The sequence below is a fragment of the Tachypleus tridentatus genome, chromosome 7 (assembly GCF_004210375.1).
Source record: "Tachypleus tridentatus isolate NWPU-2018 chromosome 7, ASM421037v1, whole genome shotgun sequence".
Lineage (NCBI taxonomy): Eukaryota > Metazoa > Arthropoda > Merostomata > Xiphosura > Limulidae > Tachypleus > Tachypleus tridentatus.
Window position 1 is genome coordinate 26,569,387 of NC_134831.1, and position 26,576 is coordinate 26,595,962.

The 26,576-nt window shown below is 31.1% G+C and overlaps 1 protein-coding gene across 7 annotated transcripts in view; it reads right to left on the minus strand.

Moving 5' to 3' along the window:
- Positions 1-4,612: 4,612 nt before the first annotated feature.
- LOC143255340 (synaptogenesis protein syg-2-like) overlaps positions 4,613-26,576 on the minus strand; it is a 135,207-nt gene continuing 113,243 nt past the window's right edge. For all 7 annotated transcript variants that reach the window (XM_076510835.1, XM_076510831.1, XM_076510833.1 and 4 more), the window contains 4 exons: positions 17,874-17,904; positions 16,183-16,256; positions 14,823-14,938; positions 4,613-5,403 (listed from right to left, as the gene is read on the minus strand). In XM_076510835.1, coding sequence (XP_076366950.1) covers positions 5,230-5,403; positions 14,823-14,938; positions 16,183-16,256; positions 17,874-17,904 — 395 coding nt within the window. In that variant the 3' untranslated portion in view covers positions 4,613-5,229. The remainder of the gene's footprint in view (positions 5,404-14,822; positions 14,939-16,182; positions 16,257-17,873; positions 17,905-26,576) is intronic.

The following is a 26,576-nucleotide window of genomic DNA, read 5'->3' on the forward strand; positions in this document are numbered from 1 at the left end:
TATCCATCCAGCAAGTTTACAGTAGACTGGCTAAATTTAATTTTTCTAGCATTATGCCCTTTCAAAAATCCTTCTTTGTTCAAAGAGACAATGACTACTTTTTTTTCCGTAGAGTTAATTAACTCGTAGTCTCATGTCGTGGGAACATCGAAAGTACGTATGTAGCAGATAAGCAGGATCTTTATTTATATGAAAAAAATATCTGATGCGGTATCCAGGCAGTTTATAAAGCTGTTTATGTAGTGATTAGATAGCCATCCATGAAAAAACATTTGCGCCTACGTTTATTACGATTTCAAAAGAGACAATGATTTTGAAGACAAATATGAAAAATTGGGTGATGCAATAAACACATCTTTCTACCACTATATTACGCAACACAATAAATACTACTACCTGGAAATGCGACACAAGTTACTTACACGATATATCTGTTTTAATTATTGTAACTGGGTGTTAACGTCATTTCAAACAAAAAGTTATGATGCAATTCACCTGTAGCGATCGGACTATTGAAAAGGTCGTTGTGAGAAAGTGTGTGTTTTCTTATAGCAAAGCCAGATCTGGCTATCTGCTGAGTCCACCGCGGGGAATCGAGCCCCTGATTTTAGCGGAGGACTGAGAGAGGGTCCTGTAAACATGACAGATTTAATACAGAGCCTTCTGCATTAAAACTACTTTGCAGGAGTATTAAGAAGATGCATTGTTGACAGACAGAACGTGATCAGACATAACTATTTGAACTTTAACAACACGAAGAGCTTCCAAATATTATTTGTATAAAGTGCACTCAACCTTTGTTTAAGCGTCATTCTAAAGCTTACTTTTCTGGATATTCAAATATATATCTATGCAAATATATCGATATCACACGTACGCAAGCATGCGGAGGTATACATTTATCAGACATTATAAATAAATTTGAAATAACCCCGATCCTTTATAAAGTGAATGAGCTTTCTTGGTGACCTTGAAGAGCGCAATTATTAGTCGCATCTTTAACGTGATAAAGATCACATTAATTAATAAGTTATTAACTTGCTGATGTCTAAAAGTTGCATATTTCAGAAACTTAAGTTTTATTGTATTTCATTGTAGTAGCAAAAACTCAGTAAGAATCACTTTAAATGTACCATCCTGTACCAGATTTGGAACTCAGCAATTTATTAATAATAATAATTTGTTGTGGGACTTATAACAACTTATTTCATTGCCTTGTTATACAAGTTAACCACTATTTTTCTATGATTTGTTCTCAAAATCTCTAAGCTATACGTATTTCGTAGTTTATTATAGTATTATATATGCCACATGTATGTATACATAATATTGAAATGTATAATGCATAAAATAATTCCTACTTGAAACGTCCGCAGTATACGAATTCTCCATCCATTTCATTTTGATAACAAGTAGCCTCTGCCTTTAAAAATATTTAATCTATGAACGAGAAACAACATACAAGAAAAATAGGGTAACAGTCAACTACTATGTTTTTTTTTTTATCGTAAAGTGAAGTTGGCATGTTGTTTCTTTCTGTGCTGCTGTGAGCAAGTTATGTATTTTGATTTTCTCATTCGACAGGGTTAAACACGTAAGAAGCAATGTGAAAAAACAAACAAAATATGCGTAAACTTATGAACTGAATAAAATGTCTACTATAGTTTCCTTGACAAAAATAGTAGTGAAACTCACATACGAACATGACAGCGCTACTTAGGCTTTACTTGATTTTAACATTAATTTAATGTATAGTGCGGAATTCATAAAAATATCACGCATTTGTTTTTATTTTTTGACTAGTCACATGCATTAAATTAATGAAAAGTTTTGAACAATAAATTACAGACATTCATTATTAAACAACAAAATGAAATTATTTCAATAACCAGAAATTTACACAAAATAAAACAATTTTGTTTCATCCACTAGGTTTATAAAGCGAATGATTTTTTAAAATATTGGGTTGAGGAATAATTCGTGAGCGTTTTTTCAAGTTAAAAAAATATATTCATAAATGAAACGCTTTCGCAAAATATTTCATGTCATTTGGTAGATAATTTTTTGCTCTAATAGATGGTGTGTTTGATTTTCATATGTCTTTAATGTTTGCTTTCATTTTCAGCTCATTAAATGGAATGTCAAGTGGACAAAATCGAGCGTTTTCGACACCATCTGCTTTTCGCAGATTTAATTTAATTTCTTGCAATTTCGTTTACAACAATGCATACTATATACCTAGGTATTACATGAAATAAAGTATCATAATAAATGTTTTGGGTGTAATGTGTTCATGCATTGAAGTATTGTATAGTCTTGCATGTAATGCTTGAATGAAATTATTTAAAAACGCTCACGAATTATTCCTCAACCTAATAAAATACACGGAGTAAGAAACATTTTTAAAAACTGGTAATAATTCTACTCTTAATATTTATTGACACCTAGCATGGCCAGGTGGTTAAGACACTCGACTCGTTATTCGCGGGTTCGAATCCTCGTCACACTAAACATGCTCGCCCTTGCAACTGTGGGGTGTTATAATGTGACGCTCAATCTCACTTTTTGTTTTGTAAAAGAGTAGCACAATAGTTGACGGTAGGTGGTGAAGACTAGCTGCCTTTCCTCTAGTCTTACACTGCTAAATTGGGGACGGCTAGCGCAGATAGCCCTCGAGTAGCTTTGGGCGAAATTCAAAACACACGAAACTTAACGTTTCTTGTTGTGTTTTTTTTTAACTTTGTGGGTACTCCCAAAAACTCCAGTAGAAAAGTTAGAAATAAATTCATCAGATTTATTAGTAAATAAATTTTTATGTTGTGTAGATGGAAATTATTTTAATTTGTATATTTGCTAAAATTGCATTGGTTTAACATTTTGCGGCATATCCAAGTTAGAAACGAATTTATTTATAATATTATATTTAATGTATTATAATTATCGCTTGTGAGTTTGCACTTTCACATTCTTCACAAAACCAAGTTAAACAAAATTTATAGTCCAGACTTTTTAATAATCATCTTTATGAACAATATAAAGGAAAGGTTTATTACTCTCTCTTATTCATGTTTTGTTTTATACTAGAATCAGTCACAAAGTTTCAAACGGCGTTCACATTGTTTAAAACTGCTCTTTGGAATGAGGCCTTTTAAAGGCTAATAAAGAATGGCATGATGGAGTGTCTAAGACGCAGTTTCTTAGTATACTTTATAATAGCCTACATGTTGCTGTACTGTTAGTTTGTTTTTAATTTTACAAGATATATAAATTATTTTCTATTAAGATATTCAAATATCCTTTAACATATACGTTTATTTAAATTTGAGACCTGAAATGGTAACTTAACTCATGAATTTTAATATGGAAAATGCTAGACTGGAGTCTGTGTTTTTTTCTTGAAGATAAGCAGTCTACATAGATGTAACGAGAAATTTCATCTAATTACTAGGGAGGACTGATATTTAAACTGGCAGCATTACACTGATTTTGAAGGATGTGTCAGTAATGCATCGGGTTTACTGTTATACGTTTATTTTAATATCTACGCTTGTTTCAGTATAGTTTTCTCTTTTTTGCATGTGACGTATATTCTTGATTGGGTATTGTCTAAGTCCTGCCTTTTCTCGAAACTTGTAGAAGATTCTTGAGAGTAGGAATTAACAATATTTGTTTTATAAAAACACTGGCACGTTTTCGAACATTGTTTAAATTTTGAAAAATCGTGTGATTCATATAAAAGCAAGTTAGTAGCCAAGAGACAGTAGAAGAAGAATATTATTATTAATCAATTACAGTCAGTGTGTATCGGAAGCTATAATTGTGATTGACGCCAGGAACGTTTAAAGATTTCGAATATTACACATCGTTCAACTTCATTGAAGTAACTTTGAACGTTAGTAGTTCTACGAGGACATTAGATACTGTTGCCAGGGGATACTTACGGGTCTTTAAAGCTTGACCAGCCGTCAAAAGAAGTGTATAGATGTATCAATAAAGAATTAATTTGCGCTCAGTGAACGTCGATAAAAGATTCAGTTTCAGACCAGATACAAGGCTGAGTACTGTTTGTAAGTTTGTAAAACTCTTGCATATAAACCATAATATGAAATAGCCGTTATTATAAAATGTATTACCTTCTTTGTTTGTTTGCATATTTAACTATATTTGCGTTAAAAAAGTAAATTGTTTGTAACAAATATCATAAATTTGATAACATATTAACATTTAACTAAATTCCAAATTCAAATTTCATGTTATTTAGATAGTAATATATTAACATATGAGAAAGAGTAAATCGGAGACTCGTCCGAAATATATTACAATACCTAGCAAGAAAAAAAAATATTTCTTAAAAAAACGAATAAACTTCGCCTAAAGCATGCATTGTCTAAATATGTATTTTTCATTTTGAAATTAAACCTGATAAAATTCCATAAAATACTTTCTAATTAGCTGATGATGGATGTGTTTTCTTAAAGTAAAGCCACATCATCCGACTGTTCAGCCTACTAAGGGGAATCGAATCCCTGATTTTAGTGTTGCAAATCCGTAGACTTACCGCTGTACTAGTGGGTGGATTAATTGATGATAAAAAAAATACAACAATACTAGATACAAGCAAAGCAATTCTTTATTTTGTTCATCTTCAAACCTGTATTTGTCTTCTGATGTTTAATAAATACATTAAATAATACTTTTTGGATGTTGAGTAATTTGAAGTTTCAAACATCATTACAATTCGGCACATTTACAATAGAAATTATAATATTAAGTAACAATTGAAAACAAACATCTGTTGCTTTTTCGAACTAAATTTCCGTTTATCACCCGATTTCGTTTTTGCAAACAAATTCATACGAGGAATGTTTTGAAAGATCTGAAATAAAGCAAATGAAGCACAACAGTAAAGCATTAACTGAGAGATCACAGTTAAACAAGATGGTGCCATAACAAATTCTGAAAACTGAGGTAGAGCGTATAAGTCACATTTTTCAGATTCTTTGGGCACTTCTCTTGTTTTTAATAATAAATGATAGAAAATAAAACTCAGGAATACATTGAAATCATTTAACAACTCCATATAGAATATGATTTTGACATCAACCACTTTTTTGTGGAGGCATCTAAACATCAACATATCACTAACTGAAAAAGTTAATTCATTTCTTTCCTTTTAGTTTTAACAGACTTGTTAAAAAAAATCTTCTTTGATATATAACAATGATGTAGTCACACGTTACTATTTTCATGAACTGATTCTTCATGACGCCTCCCTGGTGGAGGAGTTGGTAATACCTTTACTCGTTTTTGACCACTTGTGTGAGAGAATTTCTGCAGAGGTTGAGGATAAGGTTCTTGTTGTGGATTGTTGTACTGCGGATTAGAAGCGGTTGAATTCGTCTCCTATGATTGTTAGAATAGAAATTAAAGACTATAGAACACAATATATATCATATGTTAAATTAAAAATGTTCGTTTACTTGGTCTTTCATATCATAAAATACATTTATTGAAGAGTACATGCAAGTTACAAATGATTATGACAATGATCCATTAGATAAAAGAGAAGTTTAGAAAATAATTTTAATATCAAACATACATTCATTTGTTGAATTTCGAACACAGCAACTTAAGTTTACTTGCGATAGTAGTCTCTAATTTCAGACTATAGGGAAGATAGCTAGTTAACCCTACCAACCGCCAACTCTTAGGCTACTCGTTACACATTATAACGATTTAATAATTAAAGACAAGAACTTGTTCGGTCATGAGATTCAAACCCCCACCCCAGGATTGCTAGTCGAATGCTCTGACGATCACGTAATGACAAGCCAACATCAAACGTTACTGACCCATATCGTATATATCTGAAACGAAGAATATATATTTTAAAACATAAAAGCGAGCTATTATTCTCAAAATATAATAAATATGGTTATTAAACTTAAAGTTATTGAAAATATTCCCAAATAACCACTCGAAAATTCATAACCCAACAATCTAGCATTTTGACAGAAAATAGGCTTTGTTAAAATAACTCTCACCCTCGTGATTCAACAATAAGTGTGGAGATTTATAATATAGCTTTGAAATTAATAACCGAAAAAAGTTAAAATATTTCTTAAGCAGTACAACAATACTCTTTGCAATACCGTAAATTAACTGGAAAAAATCTCTAGCTCAGCAGCTTATAACACTAAAAACTGGATTTCAATACTCGTGGTGGGCACACCTTAACAACAAAACAAACCTCGTGTAGCTTTGCGCGAAATTCAAAACAATCCAAAGCAAACCTATAGATCTAAGGTAAAAATATGCTGTAATTAGTCATCCTAGAAAATCCATTTATAAAACAAATTACACAGGAACAGTTACTTCTCTTGTCTATTTGTTATAAGTCTTCACATTCTAAATTAATTTATTAAAATCTGTAAACAGTTTTCTGTAGAACATTTAAAAACCACATGATCACCAAATTTTCGTTACCAAAATATATTCAAATGTTTGGTAAAAACGAATTATTGCTGAATGCACAAAATTTAAGTTTTTAGGAAGCGATTATAGTATTATGACACAAATAAATAAATTATAATAAAAAATACTAATATCTTTAAGTAACACTAAAGTTGAGTGAAAGAATTTAGGGGAGATTTGACTGTGGTAGATCGAGTAGAAGGAAGAATACAGTTATAGAACGTTATCGGATGCTTTAAGAAAATAATTATTTAAATACGTACTTGGAATTTCTAGGATACAGCAGTATTCTTGGTTTAAACGGGATTGTATAAAATCTATCCATTTTGGTTATATGAAAATACTCTTTTCAGTAAATGATATTATGTATCCTTTGATCTCAGTGTAACAATCAACAACATATACATGCCTGCGAATATTACGTTCCAACTTACGCTCATGTACAAATATCATATTCCAATAAATATTAGAAAACCAAGTTTCAGAAAGAACTATTTAAAGTTCTCTTTTGTTGTTGTTGTTCTCAGTCGACGTTTAAGTATCATATTTCAGTGAGTATTAAAGAGTAAGTAATTCTGGTAAAAAAAATAAATTTATCTTTTTTACACTTCCTACGTGAACGAATGCTGGAACAATTCGATTTTACAAATGCTCTTTCCCATAGTTGTACTTCAGGGAACCAAAGTAATAAAAATGTAATAATAGATCAGCGTACAAAGTGTCTGGCTGAATACCACTCTATAAACTAGCACGAAATAGCTCTGAATTTGGTGCATGTCGAACTAAAGTACATAGAAAGAAATATACTGTACTACAACGGAACTATTTTGCTACTAGTAGCAGGTTGGGGCAATCGATGTGTATTGATGTTTTCTCTCGTCTTAATTAGGTAACTATCTACACCTCGTTTCTTTGTTACTGCGAAAATAATGCCCCTTTTCTCCTAAAGACAATCTTCCGAGCGTTTTTTATTAATTACTCAATGGATATTCTATAGCAACTCAACGTGAGTTTCGAGTACATCTTGATATCGTTAGATTAACTATGATAGAATCGAATAAAATGACATCATTTCCTTTAATAATCTTTTCTTTCCACTTTTAAATGACTCTTACCCTCATGAGATACTAATACGCTCAATAATATACCATTGTTTGTTTTAAACTCTAAAGAAATAATCAGGATTCCTTTGATTTTGTTATCATTTGATGTTCTAATAACTAATAATTTAGTTATCCTTTTCCAACACAATAGTGAAAGCCTTCGTTAGGGCGTATGGATACTTTTTTGTAATTTGAGACAATCACAAAAAGTGATACTAACTGGGGAACTGCAACTCACACTGACCAACACAAAATGTTTAAATTCATTAGAATCAAAGTCTCAGTTCGGACGTTCTGAAGAAAATATATGACACTTAGTATTATTCTATTGGATGAGTTTAATAATAATAAAAACATGTTTAAGAAGTTATAACATTGCATTTTTTCTTTTTAGTTGTTATTGTAACGAGGAATTTACTTACATGTACGTAGCTTTGTATGTTATAGAAATATGAGAATCCGTTCCAAATATATAGTTAATACGGAGTATTAGAACGCACTAGATGAAAACTTGCAATTCAACAATTTTTATATTGCTATATTCTTTGGTCCTAGAATTTAAAACAATATTATACCTAATAAATACTTTCTCAAATTAGCACATAACACTGTTGTGAGAAGAATATATTAAGTCAAAAATTAACTTTAAAAATACCTTTTTATGTGAACTTATTGGTAATAAACTTGAATTGATCTCTATTTAACACACAAAAAAGCATATCTTTGTTTCAATTTCAATGCTCGCAAAGATATGGAATTATAACTAATTCGCGTTTCTTTAAGATTAAAATAATATTGGGAACTTTATAAAATAAGGCTGTCATTTTACGTCAGTTGCTTAAAGTTAAGCAGGTCTCTTTCCATCAAAATTATTTCTGTCAACGAAAATACATTTTCAAAGTACAATTCTGAAATAGCTTTGATGACAACTGCAGCAAAAGGCGGTCCTTACCAAGCTATTTCATTCCATTTCTAATTTCAGAAACTTAGAAAAATAACTCAATAGTAAATAGACAAGCAGAAGTTCATCTTCAGGAGGATAACTGATGTAAGATGACAGTGACAATGACTCAAGAGATAAACTGAGCTTACTTTTGTTTAAAATGCTCGAACTCCTCGGTGAAAAACAGTGCTCCATTTAGTTTAAACATCTGAGGATGTTATTACCATAAACGATGAATGGAATAGTATCCCACATAATGACGTCATAAATATATCCCGTAGAGATAAAGTGTTTTTCAATTATAGTATAAAGGAATATGCGTGTACACTCGTTACTCTGTATATCTTTTTATCTATCGCAACTCTTTTACAGAAGTTGATTCAGCCAATCTCTATTTTTAACTAATCTGAATTTGAAACAATGCATGTTCAACACTTTGTAATACAATAGGTAGCGTACGCTGTGTTAAAACAGTCTTCAATATACCACACGGCAAGTCATGTGACAACTATAGCCGTTTTGTCGCAAGGGAATAACATATAACTACATTCTGATATTATCGTTTCGTAGATGGTATTATGCTATAAAAATTTATTCATTTTTGGCCAGATATGTAACAATTCTTTCTGAATGAAAAAAAAAATACTAATAAAGTTAAGTGAAAAAAAAACAATTTCATGAATTTTATAGAATTAAAATGTGATTTAACGAATTCTATAGAATTAAAAACAATTTAATGAATTATATACCATTAAAACATTTCAGGATTCACCTCTGTTAAAAAACTATATTAGAAATTGTTAATGAAGACACAAATAGACTTCAACAAGAAAACTTCTATATTTTGGAACTAAGAACATTATATTGTTATGGATTAAACCAAGATTTTAATAATTCAATGATTTGTAGATTTGTAAAATTATTCATCAATTTATAAAAAATAATGTTTTTCCTTGTAAAAACTTATAGCCTATCGTCAGTTATAAATAAGAAGCTCAATTGGTCCATTACTATGTAATTACAAAAGTTTTTCAACTAATCTAAATGTAGATGAGGCTAATAACTTGTCTTGTGAGTGTAAAAATATTTTATTTTTTTATACTTTTCATAAACAGATTTTTACTGGTAACTTGAAAATTACAATAAATAAAATGTTACATGAAATACTCAAAAAAGATCTAAATACAGAATAGCCACAAAATGTAATAAGAATAATATTCTAAAATATATCGAAAACAATATTGATAAATATACACTGCATGACCAAAAGTATGTGGACACCCCTTTTAATTAGTGGGTTAGGCTATTTCAGCCACACCCATTGCTAACAGGTGCATAAAGTCAAGTATACAGCCATGCAATCTCAATAGACAAACATTGGTAGTAGAATGGGTCGTACCAAAAAACTCAGTAACTTTAAATATGGCATTGTCACAAGATATCACCTTTGCAACAAGTCAGTTTGTCAAATTTCAGTCCTGCTAGAGCTGCCTTAACTGTAAGTGTTATTGTTGTGAAGTGGAAACGTCTAGAAGCAACAACAGCTCAGTCACGAAGCGGTAGACCACACAAGCTCACACAAAAAGACTGCTGAGTGCTGAAGGGCTTAAAATGGTCTGCCCACAGTTGCAACACTCACTACCGAGTTACAAGCTGTCTATGGAAGCAACGTCAGCACAAGAACTGTTCGTTGGGAGCTTCAGGAAATGGGTTTATATGGCCGAGCAGCTGCACAAAAGCCTAAGATCACCATGCGTAATGCTAAGCATTGGCTGGAGTGGTGTAAAGTACGCTACCATTGGACTCTAGAGCAGTGTAAACGCGTTTTCTGAAGTGGTGAATCACGCTTCACTATCTGACAGTCTTGCGGACGAATCTGGGTTTGGCGGATGCCAAGAGAACGTTACCTGCCTGAATGCATAGTGCCAAATGTAAAGTTTTGTGGAGGAGGAATAATAGTCTGGGGCCGTTTTTCATGGTTTGGGCTCGGCTCTTTAGTTCCAGTGAAGGAAAATCTTAATACTACAGCATACAATGATATTCTAGAGAATTGTGTGCTTCCAACTTTGTGGCAACAGTTTGAAGAAGGCCTTTTTTGTTTCAGCATGACAACGTTCCCGTGCACAAAGCGAGGTCCATAAAGAGATGGTTTGCCGAGGGTGATGTGGAAGAACTTGACTGACCAGCACAGATCCCTGACTTCAACCTCATTGGACACTTTTGGGATGAATTGGAACGCCGACTGCGAGCCAGACCGTCTCGCTCGACATCAGTGCCCGACCTCAGTAATGTTCTTGTGACTGAATAGGACCAAATCCCACAGCTATGTTCCAAAATCCAGTGAAAAGCCTTCTCAGAAGAGTGTAGGCTGTTGTAATAGCAAAGCGGCGACCAATTTCATATCAGTGGCCATGGTTTTGGAATGAGATGTTCAACAAGCACGTATGGGTGTGATGGTCAGGTGTCCACATACTTTTAGCCATGTAGTATATTTTAATATTTGACTATATTACATCTTATCCACTTAGATGGCTTCTGGAATGGAAGTTGTATGCTTAAAAAATTAAATTATCCAGCATAAAATTAAAGAAATACCATATAGATTTATTGTTCCATCAATTAAAAAATAAGATTAAAGAATTGCAAGAAAAATATGTTATAGTTCCCATTGATAAGGTTAACTGTAATATTGGTATCATTTGTAAAACGTTTTATACATTAATTTAATTATGATAAAATAAAACAATGGTACACAAATATTTAAACTTATTAGCCGATCCAATCCCATGATACAGTAATTAATAATTTCATTAAAGCTTATAATAACTTTTATTCTAAGCAAAATCTTTATGTTGATTTACTTTTCTTTATGTTATTCCTAAACTCCATAAATCTCCAATTAGATTTAAATTTATTTCTAATTCTTTAAGAATAACTATTAAACAACTGGCTATATTATTAAACAAATTATTTACTAGTTTACTTGATAAAATTAGAAATGTATGTGTTAATAATAAAAAACATACGTGTTGTATAATAAAAAATAGTCAACCTATTTGAAAATATCCAAACAATTGTGAACAATTAAATAATATTCAAACATTTGATCCCACCAGATTGTACACCACAATTCAATTAAAAGATTTAAAATTTGTTTTAAATTCATTAATAAAACAGTTCTGTTATCCTTTTATAGAACTGGAAGAAAGAAAAGGTAGCTCCAGAGACTTAAAAGAATTATTAAGTTTCCGTATCTGCAACAATTAAATATTTTTTTAATAACCAGGTATTTGAACAAGTAATAGGAGTTCCAATGGAAGCTAACTCTTTTACTTGTATAGGAAATTTATGTCTTTACGACAATGAGAATACATTTATTGAAAACTAAACAAATCCTGATATTTTTACCTTAACTTACAGATATATAGATGATTTAATTAGTATGAATAACCCTGAAATTAAATAATGTTATTAACAATATTTGTTTAGCAGAATTAGAAATTGAAAGTACTTCAATATCTTATACAGAAGCACATTATTTAGATTTAGAAATGAAAATAATTGATAAGGATATCAATTAAAATATTTTGTCTTTCCAATTTATGCTTTACTATCTTTTAATAGTAATGTACCATACCCTTCTGCTTTAAGCATTAGAGCTTCGCAATTATTCAAATAGTGTAAACTTCGTAATAAATTATAATATTTTATCAGTAATGGTGAAATACTGATACAAACGTTAATAGTTACTGGATTTAAAAAAGAAACTTTAAATAAAATTATTAAACAGTTCTGTAACAAATATAACAACGTACTGAATTAATATAACGAAATGGAAATTAAAGAACTTTTAATAAAATTTCTAATAACTATATTTATTTATGAATAAGGTCATTTAACAACTTGGCACAACTTTATGTGGATGTACTCCTTGCCGCATATAAAGGCCCGTTTAGACTATCATGATAGCCACAGTCGACTTAATAAATGGGTGGTGGTTGGAAGCTATATTATTAATAGTTTATTTATATATCTGGATGGAACTCTTCATAATTCGTTTACTGGGCTACCAATTAGTGCTTTACTACCATAATTGAGGCTGGAGTGCTAACTTCAAGATTTAAGTTTTTTAACTTACTTATTCCCAAATATTAGTAGCTTATTTTTCTTATTTTGTCTGCAGGTAGTGAAGGGTGATATAGATGTGGGATACTGTGGGATTGAGCACCAACATCTCGCTCTCCTAATTTCTATTTTTATAACTATTGCTACTCCTTTATTTTATTTCTTTAAGTGAGACTGGTGAATGGAGGTTAAGACTGATAGATGGCGTATTCCCATCGCAATGTGGGTTCTCTTCAGCAGCCACTTTCAAAATTTAGGGTACATTTATATCCCATATTGTAGCTTATACCTTGGGAATATTTTAATGAGCGCGGCGTTTTTTGTGTATAACTTTTAAATTTATTTTTGTTTAGGCTTGTTTCAGGTTATAACAAACAATTATATATATATATAGATTAAGATAATAAAAATGTGTTCATATCAAGAACCTATGATTTCCAACATATGGATATCCCCTGTGCTTAATGTCATTAGAAAACAATGAAATATGTATAAACAACTGGTAAGCAAAGTAAGAAGTTTCATAACAGGTGAAAATCCACAAATACAGAAGTCAATGGCAAAAGCCTTCCATGTGCTCCAAGCAATAGTAGCAGTATAAGTAAGAAGAATCGCTATCATAAAAGCGACACAAGTCAGATTAAACAAGTTCTTTTCACAAAATATTTATTCAACGTTTACGTATTTTAAATGGTTAGAAAATAAGATTATCGCTCATAATATTCTATATGAAGATACAGCACTTATAATTTTTTGTGCTATTCAGCTGTTCAAATAAGCGCTTGAGAAACGTCGTCCTTGTACATTAAATGACTTATGGAAAGCTTTCACGTAGTAGTTGTGCGTGTTTGTCTTAAATGATAGTCTTATGACAGAGCCTTTTGAAATGGAAACTGCGCCGCAAACTATTATCCAAGTGTACGTTTATCAGAAAGAACATCCCTGAAAGTGATGACTTTGACTGTAACTACGTGTAAGTTTCCAAAATCGTTTAATTATAACTTATTAAACTATAGTGGTGTTTTCTCAATGAAACCAATTGAATTAATACATTCTGTTGAAAAACACTTTTCTTGTCTCGTTAACGTTGTAGTTAGGTATATTACCCTTTCAATAACTATATAAAATACATTTAGGAAGACATCTATATGCCCCCGCCCGTACAGCGGTAAGTCTACGTATTTACAACGCTAAATTCAGAGGTTTGGTTCCCTTCGGTGGGCTAAGCAGATAGCCCAAGTTGGCTTTGTTATGAGAAAACACATGCAGACACCTATAACTGAGTACACGTACTGGATGAGAAAGCAAATCCTCGAATTTTTTTTAGTATTTTCATCTACTAAAAGTTATTTAAAATTATTTTAGAATGCCGATGACAATTAATTGTAATATTTCAACTGTGATTCTGTAAGTGGGTTAAATAGAAACCAATTGACACTCTTTAAATAATTCTAGTATAATCACTTAGTAGAAGACAGTAAAAATATCTTAATTATGTACCCACTATAGCCCATCAAGGATCTCTTAAGATTTTATTGAATTATGATGTACGAATTGGCCAGATTAGAGTTGAAAAATTAAGCTGAAACAACACGTCGTATTCTGATGTTTTCATATTGTGAAAAGCAAATGATACCTAAAACATACGTCAGGTATAGTTTAGGACTGTGATCTTCATTCACTTGTAAACAGTATGACATGAATGTTTTGAAATAGTTAATTTTATTATTAGAATGATTTAATTAATGTTTCCATCTTGAGGTTAGTTCATGAAGATTGAGCATGTGTTTTCAAAAAGTATAAATCAAAGAAATAATAATTATTTAAAAAAGGCTTAGAATATAAGACAAATAAAAATTCTTATAATTAAAAAAAATAATCAAATAATTTTAAGATTTTAATGAACCAATTGATATCTAACAACTCAAATATCAATAAATGGCTTATGAATACAAATTTGTCCCAGTGAGGGGCGGCGTCAACGCTTTTTTGATGGTTTTTATGAGTTTTAAGTTAATGCTTCTGTTAAATAAATGTAACCTAGCACGATCATTTATCTAGCACAACTTTGCTTGAACGAATTAAAGTATTTACTTATTTTCTTACATTATCATAGCGCAGTTACATTTGTTTGTTATTCAATCACCTTACTCTATTTGTACATTTATTTTACTTACACTTTTGGCAGGCTTACACATCGATTGAGAACTTTCGGGTGTCTTTGTTTTACATTTCTCGATTTCGAAATCTTCATAAGCAGCTGAAATTGCTGTCTTCATTTTGACGTTATTTCCTGGAATTTGGCAACGTGTGAAAACAAATACTGAAGTTTAAATGGAAACTTTTTATTGCCAAAATATGTACTAGCGTTAACCTAATTTGCGAGAATAAGTAAAACCAATAATTATTTGTTTCACAGTTATTTGAAGGCAAAGACACGATTGCTCAAATATTGGAGCCCTTAGAATAAAATCCATAGACTATTTGAAAAAAAGATACACGAAACAGATTTCGCAGTTAACTAAATTATCTACGTAAATAAGCCTATCTATTTATTTGCCTATTTATCGAGTTAACAACGCGATATTTGTGTTGACCCGTTGAGAGATCCTTTTTATTTGTGTTGTTGTACAGAGCGGTTTGTTGTAATCTTTGTTTGCTGTATTATTCTTTGTTACAAGTTGAGCTCGGAGTCGTCAAGCTAGTCTTACTCTCTTCTCATTTCCTCTAAGATTTACAATCATCCCAGATAGTATATTAAACCTTTGATACAGAATTCAGAACTGTATTTTACAAAAAAGTTCTATGATTTATTTGTGAATCATTTCATACATGTTTGTAACCAAATTACATTCTATAATAAAAAATCAATAATGATTAAGTTACTAATACAATACAGATGAAAGCCAATAAAGTGACTCAACAATGAAGGAAGTACAACTTATTGTGAGTTAAGTGCGTTGGATTGAAGTAAAAATATACTTATATATAGGGATATAGTACCAACACGTGGAACCTATTTTTAATATAAAATCATCGTATGCTTCTCAGTAGCTTTTCAAAAACAACTTAGTAGCGTGTTACGCTAAAATTCGGGATTCGATCTCCATAGCGAACAAAGCGCATATAGATCATTGTGTAGTAAGTTCTCAACGATTTAAAAATAATAAAATTACGTATCCATATAATTAACCTTTTGTGGACTGGATTGTAGATTTTCTGTATCCTCAGGTAAATACACCGTACTGTAACTTTATTGTAACAAACGCTCAATTCAACTTTTGCATCATTAACCATTGAAGGTGTTTTGGTTATTGGTAGCTTGGAAATTTGAAACGTACATTACTATTGAGTGAAGAAAGCCAAGGTTCTCTTTTTGAGGTGTTATCTTCTTTGTATTCGTTGTGTGAGTTTAAATACATGCAGCCCATAAAGTTATATTTCGAATAGTTTTATACTTTAAACTATTAAAGCTAATAAAATAAAGTTATTAAACTATTTTATAATATCCAAAAATAGTGATGTAAAATTTTATACCAGGAATAACGTCAGGACATTTCTCTTCGGACACTGTTGTCTTCTGTACTAGTGGTGAATCGTACTTTTCTATTCTACAATACAAATATAAAAACAGTGCATTCATGCAATAGAACTATTAACCTTCGAAGGAACAACAAAAATAAAACATATCAAAAGATGCATTAACAAAATTTGCTTATTATTAAAAATCTGAGCCTCATTCCCAGGTTCTGCACAAAGTCAGTCAGAGATAAATAAAAATATCTTACATAGTTTTATGTGAATTAACAAAAATAATAATACAAGACCTCGATTATTTGCACCTTTCGCCTATATTTAAAATTATGCTGATATTGATTTTATATTTGTTCGATATCCAGTCTTTAATCTCTTAATACAAATCAAACAACTACTTAAAAGAGTATACAGATAGCTGCTATTATTTTATTGTAATAAATATTAAATTCAAAACAAGTATAAAATATGCCAGAAATGCTTATACAGCCATTTAGAACAACGTAATTTATTACTTCGTAAAGAGGATTATTGTATAAGATTCGAAGAAAAACTGTGTTAACAATAGCTTATCTAGATGTTGTGGTTGTAGAGTTCCTTCCTTTAAAGAAACATGATTTTTGTATATTTAAAGTACTATGCACATATATATCTAAAGTGTCACATGTTACAATACGCAATAATGTGAAAAACTGAAATTCTTTAATGAAACTTTTTTATTTGTAAACAAGTAACGAAAAATACACTTGTTGAAATATAAGTAACATGTTTATGAGGATGTTTAAATGTATTTTTGATTTTTTGATTAATTTTCTAGATAATGAGAAAGAGATGTTCCCCATTACGTAACAGACATTATTATGCAAGTATACTTATAAATGATCCACTTTAATACTAGTGTAGGTTTCAGTGTTAGGCTCTGTGATAAATTTCTTTCAAATTTTACATTTTGACAAGCGTACACCAAGTTATCCATTTTCTGATTACACATGCATAGAGAGATCTGTAAGACAATCTATTTATTTTTTTATTTAAAATCATGCGCAAGCCTACCGCTCATACCTTAGCTACAAAGAAAATAAATTATACTTTGTACATGGATTTCCATCATAACAAAGATTAGATAGAGAGAAGTTTATAAATACATATAGATATAAATTACAAAAGATAGATATATATATAATATACAATCACACACATACTAATAAAGTGTTTACTTGGGAATTTATACGACCCATCGTAATTAGGTTTGTCATTTAAAATATTGAGCTTTCTACTAGCATATAATGTATTACTTTTCGATCTCGTGTCCAGGCTTTTACTTCAGGAGTATTTCACACAAATCCTAGTCGATTTATCCGCTTATAGTAAACATGTTTCAGAGAAGCTATTAGGCTTTCACCATCGGAATCAGAAAACGATTTATGTATTTCAGTTCTTTTACTGTCAGAGTATTTTCAATGTGCAGAATAGTATCAGATCACTGTTCCACACTTTTTTCTATACATTTGAAAATTGTACTTAAAAATATTTCGATGGTATAAGGTATTTAGGCTTATGGTATAAACCACTTTTGCTTATGATATAAAGCACACGCATTTGTGAAAGCAAATGATTCAAAACATAACTTAGTAACTAATTTTATAAGTATTCAACGCCCTTCTGTAAATCAAAACATTTATAAATTTACTTACTTTTCTGTGAGTTCAGATTTCTGTGTTCGGCCTGAAAAACAATTGTCAAAATAAGATTCACAAAATTATCATTTATAACCTGATAGTATTTGGCATCGTGCTGATTTGTTTATAACCTAATAGTATTTAACATCATGCTAGTTATTTCTGCATAAACTACGAAATGTATTCAAATTCTTTAAAGAATATACAAACATGGCAAATTATATTGACATTTCAACCAAACAGATTCCACTCTAATCGTGATATTTAAGGTCTCATCTCCAGAATTTTAGATCACTCTTCCATTTCTACTTTCGACCACCTTCCAGTTACACTTGCTTAGCTATTATAGTAATCTCTATCTTCTTTTAGAGCACAAATATTTTCATATAATAAGCATTTCAAACAAAAGAATATTGCTGAATCATGCACCTGATTTTTTAAAAGCACTGAAACCAGTTTTGTACTTAATAATTGATATACTACTGTTCATTTCACTACTTTATTGTACCAAAAGACGGTTACGTGAGGTTTTTGTGATTTTAGAACTATATAATTTTAACATTTAAACTGAATATATTGTTCAAGGTATATATTTGTACTTCATAACAGAGCTGCAAATATTTCAAAGCAGGTTATTTTCTTTATTTTTTTTATTTCTTGATAGAATTTCAACTTTTTATAACAAAAAATAGAGAACGCACTACGATAACGATATTAATCCGTAGAAAAATATTTCCGGGCCATTATGTTCTATTTTCAATAAAGTCTGACTTATAACTAAACGAGATATACTTGTCTAGTAGAATTATTGTTGAAGGTTAAAGATACATTATAATGTGAAAAGAAGATAATAACTTAATTTAGCGAAACTGTTCAAGTTTGCGGTGCTACTGTATATCTTGTTAGTGTTAACAACCAAACGAAAATAATTACATTATTGAAGATCAGTTAAAATCGGCTGGCTAAATTTTAAGCGATATTTTTTAAACTGGCTTGAACTTACATTAACTGTCACTACAGCTTATTTTAATGATACGCATGAACAAAAAGAAACGCATGTGTTTATCATGGTCATGTTAAAAAGTGATACACTATGACACAATTGTTTACATAATTTTGTGTTTAATAATTAAGGTAGACTAATAGTTTTTAACACCTGTTAAAATATATTAAAGAGATGCTAGGCTTTTCAACCAGATAAGTTGGCCTTTCCTGATTTGTTTATTAATAAGTTCAGTACATGAAGAAGGTTTGAACATTAAAAGCGACGTAAAATCGAATCCCTTGTAAAAATAAAGAACTCTTGAATAGTACTTGAAGTATAGTTTTACAAGATACTGATAACTCTTTCAAAGATCTTTGTTCTACAAGTCCAAGAGAATCAATAATGGCCTGAAACTGTCTATCTAAAAAGAAAGGAAGAGAAACAGTGAGTATTATTTGAAAACGTTTTATTATCGAGACATTTTTCTTCATTCTGGTCAACTAGGTTCTGGAGTGGCACTTGTGTTTCACTTTAACTAATACAAAGTGGTGACATTCCGACGTCTCACAGCAACTCTACTGTATTCAGCATCAATACAATGACACCATCAGTCCGAGACGTGATATTCAATATTGATGGTCTAGTTGAAGCACTTACTGTCATTACGATGTCAACAGAACTGTCTCCGTTTTAGTTGTAATAACGAGTTTTTCGATAAAAGACCCGTTGACACACAAAACTACATCATACAGTTGTCACATTTGTAACAAGCTTATCTTACAATGCAGTTGCTATTAGAAAATCAGTCGAGAAACCGTTAAAAATCAAAATAGTGAAAACAAAAACTACGGATGCTCTTAAATGATAGTAAAAATCACTATCATGCGTACGTAGTCTCTGTACGAACTGCCAGAGCTACTATGGGATATGACTTTCACACTTAATTTTAGAATTTTATAGCTATAAGTATTTATATATATATAATAGAGTTTGTTTTGTCTGTTGTATGTGCATTTAACTACTTCGCAGGATGTGGATCAATCTTCACCAAAACTGATAAGGAGGTTCATTAAATATTTGCGGGAATACATAAAGTTTTCAGTTTTGCATTTTGCGGTTTTGTGGGCGTTTTTGCATCTTTACCACAATTTTACCCACTGGGTCTTCATCAGATTTGGCATGAAGATTTGTTGAACCCATAAGGAAATACATCTACATTTGTGGTTTCACATTTCATGCCTTACACTTTCAAGGGACACTTTTGTGTTTTTTACAATTGTTTATAAGTTAAGCAACTTACATAACTTCCATCCAGGTAACGGTTACTCCATCAATACATGGTCCTTATATTTATACACATTCTCAACTCATGAAAAGAATTATAACTAAAAATATAATGAATTCCTGTTAGCCGAAGACACAAATCAATAAACTTGTTAGTAAAATATGTTTTTTAAATGTCACCTCGATGTTTTATTTCAGAAACAATTAGGAAACAAACTTTGAATCTATATTTATGCATATTCTAATAAAGTAATAAACTGTATGTTCAAACATTATAATATTGTTACATATTATAATTAATGCCAGACGAGATTCTGATTTATTATGGTTCATATTACGATTTTAAATAGCCTGAAATTTTAATTTTAAAGTTTATTGAATGTATATATTTATCAAATTTATGATATTTGCCAACAAAATTGATACACACAATTTTCTTTCTTAATACAAATATAAGTTAATATACAAACAACAACACGATTTATAAAAACAGTTATTACAAATAATTCTTTATATAAACGTTTTACAAACTTACAAAAAACATTAAATCTTCTATCTAGTATGGACCTGAATATTTTATCGACGGCCCACGATGAACGAATTCTTTCGAGTTGATTAAGTACAGTTTTCTTAATTAAACGAGTTGTAATGTTCGAAATATATATAAACTGTCCTGGTTAAATATCTGCAGTTTTTGATTAATAAGCGTTAATCAGAGTTATAAATTTAATAATATACTAACTGTAGCAAACTAACAATATAAAACTGTCTCTCGGTGTGTCAGTTTATGAACGTTAAGACAAGGTTCTGAAAATTTCAGTTGTCAATAGCGTGGAACATATACTTTTGATTATTACACTCGAAAATCTACAAATTTAGAGTATAAACGGGAATTTTGCAATATATATTTCACATTATAAGTTACATGCGTTTCGAAATGTATATTTGGCTAAAACAAACATCAATATTAAAGTAAATACATAAGAGTAAATCGTTATAATATACATAAATACAGAATTCAAATTGGATTCACAATTTTTTCTACAATAACAAATCAAGGTGACATTGAAAAAATATTTTACTGTTATCTGTCTGAAAACAATAAGAACTTATATAAAATTTAAATCATCAGATAATGTTTTTTTTTTAAAAACACTCACTAATTTGTGTCCTTGTCTAACAGTGTTAGATATACATGTCTGTGAATTTTAAGTCTAATATTAAAATTGTATTTAGTGCAAACACCTGTGGTGTGTGTGTGTTTCCTTACAACAAAGCCACATCGGGCAATTTGCCGAGTCCACCGAGGGAAATCGAACCCCTGATTTTAGCACAAACATTAGAATAAGTTATTAAAAGCGAAAGCAAATTGGGTTACTAAGAAATATAGTCAAATAGATATAGAATAATTGTCAGTTTAGTAATAAAAAGCCTATATTGGCGATTTCTAAAGTGAAAATATCACGGAATATACTGCACTAACAGAGTAGAGAAGAATAATTCGTCTTGTGAATTGGGTTCTAAAATAACTTAATCACTCTGTGTAGACATTTACTGAATAGAGAACTATTTAAAGCTCTGAATATAACCGTTGTAAGCAACAGTCTAACATAAATGAGTTTATTACTGATTGTATTTAACCAACAGAGCAGAGGATAATAATTTTTCTTCTCAATTGTGTTCTAAACTTACTGAACCAGCCTGCAAGAACATTGACAAAAATAGAACATTATTTAAAGCTGTAGATTTTTTGTGTAATTATTGTTGACAGGTATCAAACACACCTATTAAAAGAATCCCAACTCGAGAAAAACCTGACAAACAAAAATTGACAATATTAGCAGTTATAACTTTTTATGAGCTAAGAATAAGTTTGTCTGTTGTTGTTTCTTAATTTCGCGCAAAATTATACAAGGACTACCAGCGCTATCCGTCCCTAATATATCAGTGTAAAACTAGAGGAAAGGCAGCTAGCTAATCATCAACACCCACAGCCAAATCTTGGGCTACTCTTTTACTAACGAATACAGAGTTTACCAGTTTCAAATTTCAGATAAGAAATGAAATATTAGAACATCCGTCTTATCATTTTAAATTGTGTATCTATAACTAAATCTGGCATTGGGAGAGTGTTTGCTTATAAATGTGGTTGTGAAAGAGTTAAAGAAGAAACGCATTTATAAGTCATACTTGCAAGCTTTGAAATAAGGACGTGTGGGATTCCACTCCACTTCTTGTGAAAAATCTGTACGGTACAGCCCTTAAAAACTAGTTGTTCAGGATAAAGAATGGTAAAAGATGAGCCTTGTATGCTTGATATTTTTCATAGTTTCCAATTAGCCTGGACACGGGAAAATGGTAATGCCGTAGGTTAACTTTGATTCGGTTTCATGATTCTCGAATTTTTAGAATACGTGAAGTGTAAAAATGATTTAGAATTAACTATGATTCAAGCATGTTATGGAATCTGTAGCGGCATTCCATTTTATGACACATGCAAATCGTTTATATAAAGTACAAGTAACTCTCTGTGTAAATAACGAGACCAACCACATTTGTGTGAGAGAATGTATAATGCTAAAAAGTGAATGAACAAGTTGCGTTGCAGGGTCGCATGCGATCTACTGCATAAGATCATTAAACTGGATAGAAGCTTGATAACTTTAAAATACATATATAGCAAACAGTATGATGTTGAGCTGAAACGTATACAGTATATATCATTTACTTAGCAAGTGTTTAATCTGTAAACTGATTAGTTTTTAGACATATTTTGTTTTAAATTCTTATAGTGCATGTTATGCAGTAATATGGCAGCGTTATGCAACATATAATTGTAGAATGTGTACAGATATTAATGGCATAATTTTACAAGAGTTATACTACCAATATGTTAAATAGTTTATATTACTTATCAGCGTCGAGAAAGTTTGAAGGTTTATAAATTTAACATTAATTTACTTTTGTTCTTATCTCAGAGTTATTTTTTTCTAAGTGAATCTCCAACTTCTTATCTTTGTTTTGAACGAATGAGAGATATCATTATAGTTTTCTCTGTGCTTTGTACTCTTTGTAGACTGCATTGATTTCAGACAGTGGTTAGAGAAAATATACTTTCCGCACATGTAAAACGTCTCAAAGGATCGTCAATTTCATCTTTTTTTTTTTTTACTCTAAAAGCTTGTTTTTGGCAAACTAAAATTGTAAGATGTTTTTCTGTTTATGGTATATCTTTCATATCAGATAAAAATAGGGTCTTGGATATTTGATGTTTATTAGTAGGTTAAGTCGTAGTAGTGTTTCATGTGCTTCACAACATTTCAGGAGGAAAAATAAACATTTTCTTTCTGTTATTAGTACTTGACTTTGGGAGACTGAACAAGGATCTTCATCTATAGTTCTTCCATTTTTATTAGTTTTGATGACGTTGTCGAAGTCATTAGTGAAAACTGTTTCTGTGTTGGTCGAAAAAATCTCTAGCTAACTTGGCAATATAAAGATCATAACCTAGTCTTCCTTAAACTCAATCATAGTCACATAAGTCTTTCAGTCATAGTCACATAAGTCTTTCAGTCATAATCATATAAGTCTTTCAGTCATAGTCACATACAACTTAGGTCTTGCAAAGATTAATTCAAAACAACAATAAATATGTTCAACACATTTAATGCTTTCTCAAGTTGATATTTCTTTTAAATTTATTATGACATAAATGACATGAGTTTTGTACCGTTTTACCTCTTATGAACCCAAGTTACAATTGATACTAACACTATGCATTCATTAACAAAATATCTATATCTATGCGTTTATGATCTATCTTTCAATCATATTTACTTATGGATGAAATTTGACGGTTCAATGATGTTTTTTTCCAGAACTTAAATCATTTTTTTATAAATTATGTTTATAGTTATGTTGATTTTTTTCCCTTGATACTGTTTTTCTTTTTTATGTACAAGTACAATATGCGGGAGTAAGTTCGTCGCAAGCTTTACGTTTTAGCCAGAATGCAAAATGATGTTGAATTGAATACAAGAAAATGCGGTCACTTTAGGCTGGCTAATTGTTGGAATATCATGAACTCACGATCAGTTAAAATGCTAAAAAAACGGAATAAACTATTCATACAGAATTTTAGCCACAGGAAAACTATTTAATTCATCTGGAATTTACTTGAATAAAGCTATTCCTTTAGCCATAATGATATTTATAACATAGTGGAATTAATTAGTGGGCGTGATAGTATTGGTGAAAGCAATCGGTAATAGTATTGGTAAAAATTATCGGTTGAGTTTATCATAAGAGCTCAACGTTATGTTGATTCAAGTCTTTTCAACTAAATCAAACTATTGAGGTGGATGCTTTAGATATATATTATTAAAAATTGCTGAGGTGGATATTTTATCTTTATATTATTAAAAAAAAACTATTTAGGCGAACGTTTTAGTTTGTTTCGGAATTTTGAGCAAAGCTACACGAAGGCCCACAGTCAACTCTTAAGCTACTCTGTTACCAACGAATAGTAGGATTCACTGTAACTTTATAACACCCACACAGCTAAAATGGCGAGCATGTTTGGTGTGATGAGGATTTGAGCCCGCGACCCTCATATTACAAGTGAAGCGTGTTAATCACCTGGCATAATATTTAAAAATTAATCGTGTTTAAGAAATTTAGGATAATTGTATGACTGAGAAAATATTAGTATCATAACATACTTATTGACCCATCATTTTAAGCAACAGCACCCACATAAGTTGTAATTAATAGAAATAGTATTCGACTCTCTTAGTGTAAAATATGTACGAAATTCTAAAAATAAAACAAAAGTGAATATTTCAAAAATATGATAATCATGTATGAAACTGGTAGCGATTTTTTATGTTTCTAACAAGTAATGTTCACAAAGGAGTACTAAGACTTTACAGATGTATTTATATTTGCATATTCTCACTATTTCCTCTGCAATTCGCATTTACAGTACTCAAATACCATATTGTGTTAAAATGTGACAGTTATTCCCGTTATTTGTTGATGGTGGGTGGTGTTGTCCAGTTGCTTTTTTTTTAAGTTATCATGTAAAAATCATGGAGAAATAGTGCTAATAGCTCTTTAGAAGCTTTACAGAAAATTCAATAAAAGAAAAAGCTTGTTTGTTTTTAAATTTCGCGCAAAGCTACATGAGAGCCATCTGCGCTAGCCGTCCCTAATTTAGCAGTGTAAGACTAAGGAGAAGGCAGTTAGTCATCATCACCCACCACCGACTCTTGGGCTACTCTTTACCAACGAATAATGGGATAGACCGTAACATTATAACGCCCCCACGGCTGAAAGGGCGAGCATGTTTGGCGGGACCGGGATGCGAACCTGCGACCCTCAGATTACGAGTCGCACGCCTTAACACGCTTGGCCATGCCGGGCCATTTTCCAGATTCACTGAAAGACTTCACAAAATTATATATCGAGGTACTTTGAAAATTGGTTTCGTTTGTTTTGAATTTCGCGCAAAGCTACATGAGGGCTATTTGCTCTACACGTCTCTAATTTAGCAGTGTAAAACTTGATGGAAGGCAGCTAGTCATCACTACCCATCGCCAACTCTTGGGGCTACTTTTTAACCGACGAATAGTGGGATTGATCGTTACATTGTATCGTCCTGCGGTTAAAAGGACTAGTATGTTTGGTGTGTCGGGGATTCGAATCCGCGATTCTCGGATTACGAGTCGAGTGCCTTAACCACTTGGTCATGCCGGACCCGTTGAAAACTGAAACGAGACCCACTGAGAACGATGTAATCTGTATTTTTCAATGAATAAAATATTAAAAAAATATGTAAAAAAGAGTGATTTTATTTTGGTCGTAATTATTAATTTAAAAAAAATGCTAAAACAACACATAAAGTTTTTCAACTTATATTTCGCTGAAAACTTGTTGAAATAATGTTTACCACATTATTTCGTTCATGTAAATTATTTTCTGTCGTACATCGAGATGTCCTATTTCGAGGTTAAGCACAATGCTTCACAATGGGCTATCTGTGATTTATATATCCCGGGTATCAAAACCCGGTTTATGGTGTTTTAAGCCTGCAGACATGCCGATTTGTCAATGTAGGTGTAGAAAGAAAAAACAAATCACAGTTTGAAATATTCTATTTCAAGCAAAAATTCTGAAAATACTGAGAGATGTTACAAGAATTTTTTTCTTTGTTTTGAATTTCACGCAAAACTACCAAGGGCTTCCTGGACTAGCCGTCCCTAATTTAGCAGTGTAAGACTAGAGGAAGTTAAATAGTCATCACCATCTACCGCCAACTCTTGTCTTTCTCCAACGAATAGTGGGCTCACCGCCAACTCTTGGGCTACTCTATTACCAACGAATAGTTGGATTAACCGTCACTTTATAACGCACCATAGGTTGACACGGTGAGCATGTTTGGCGTGACG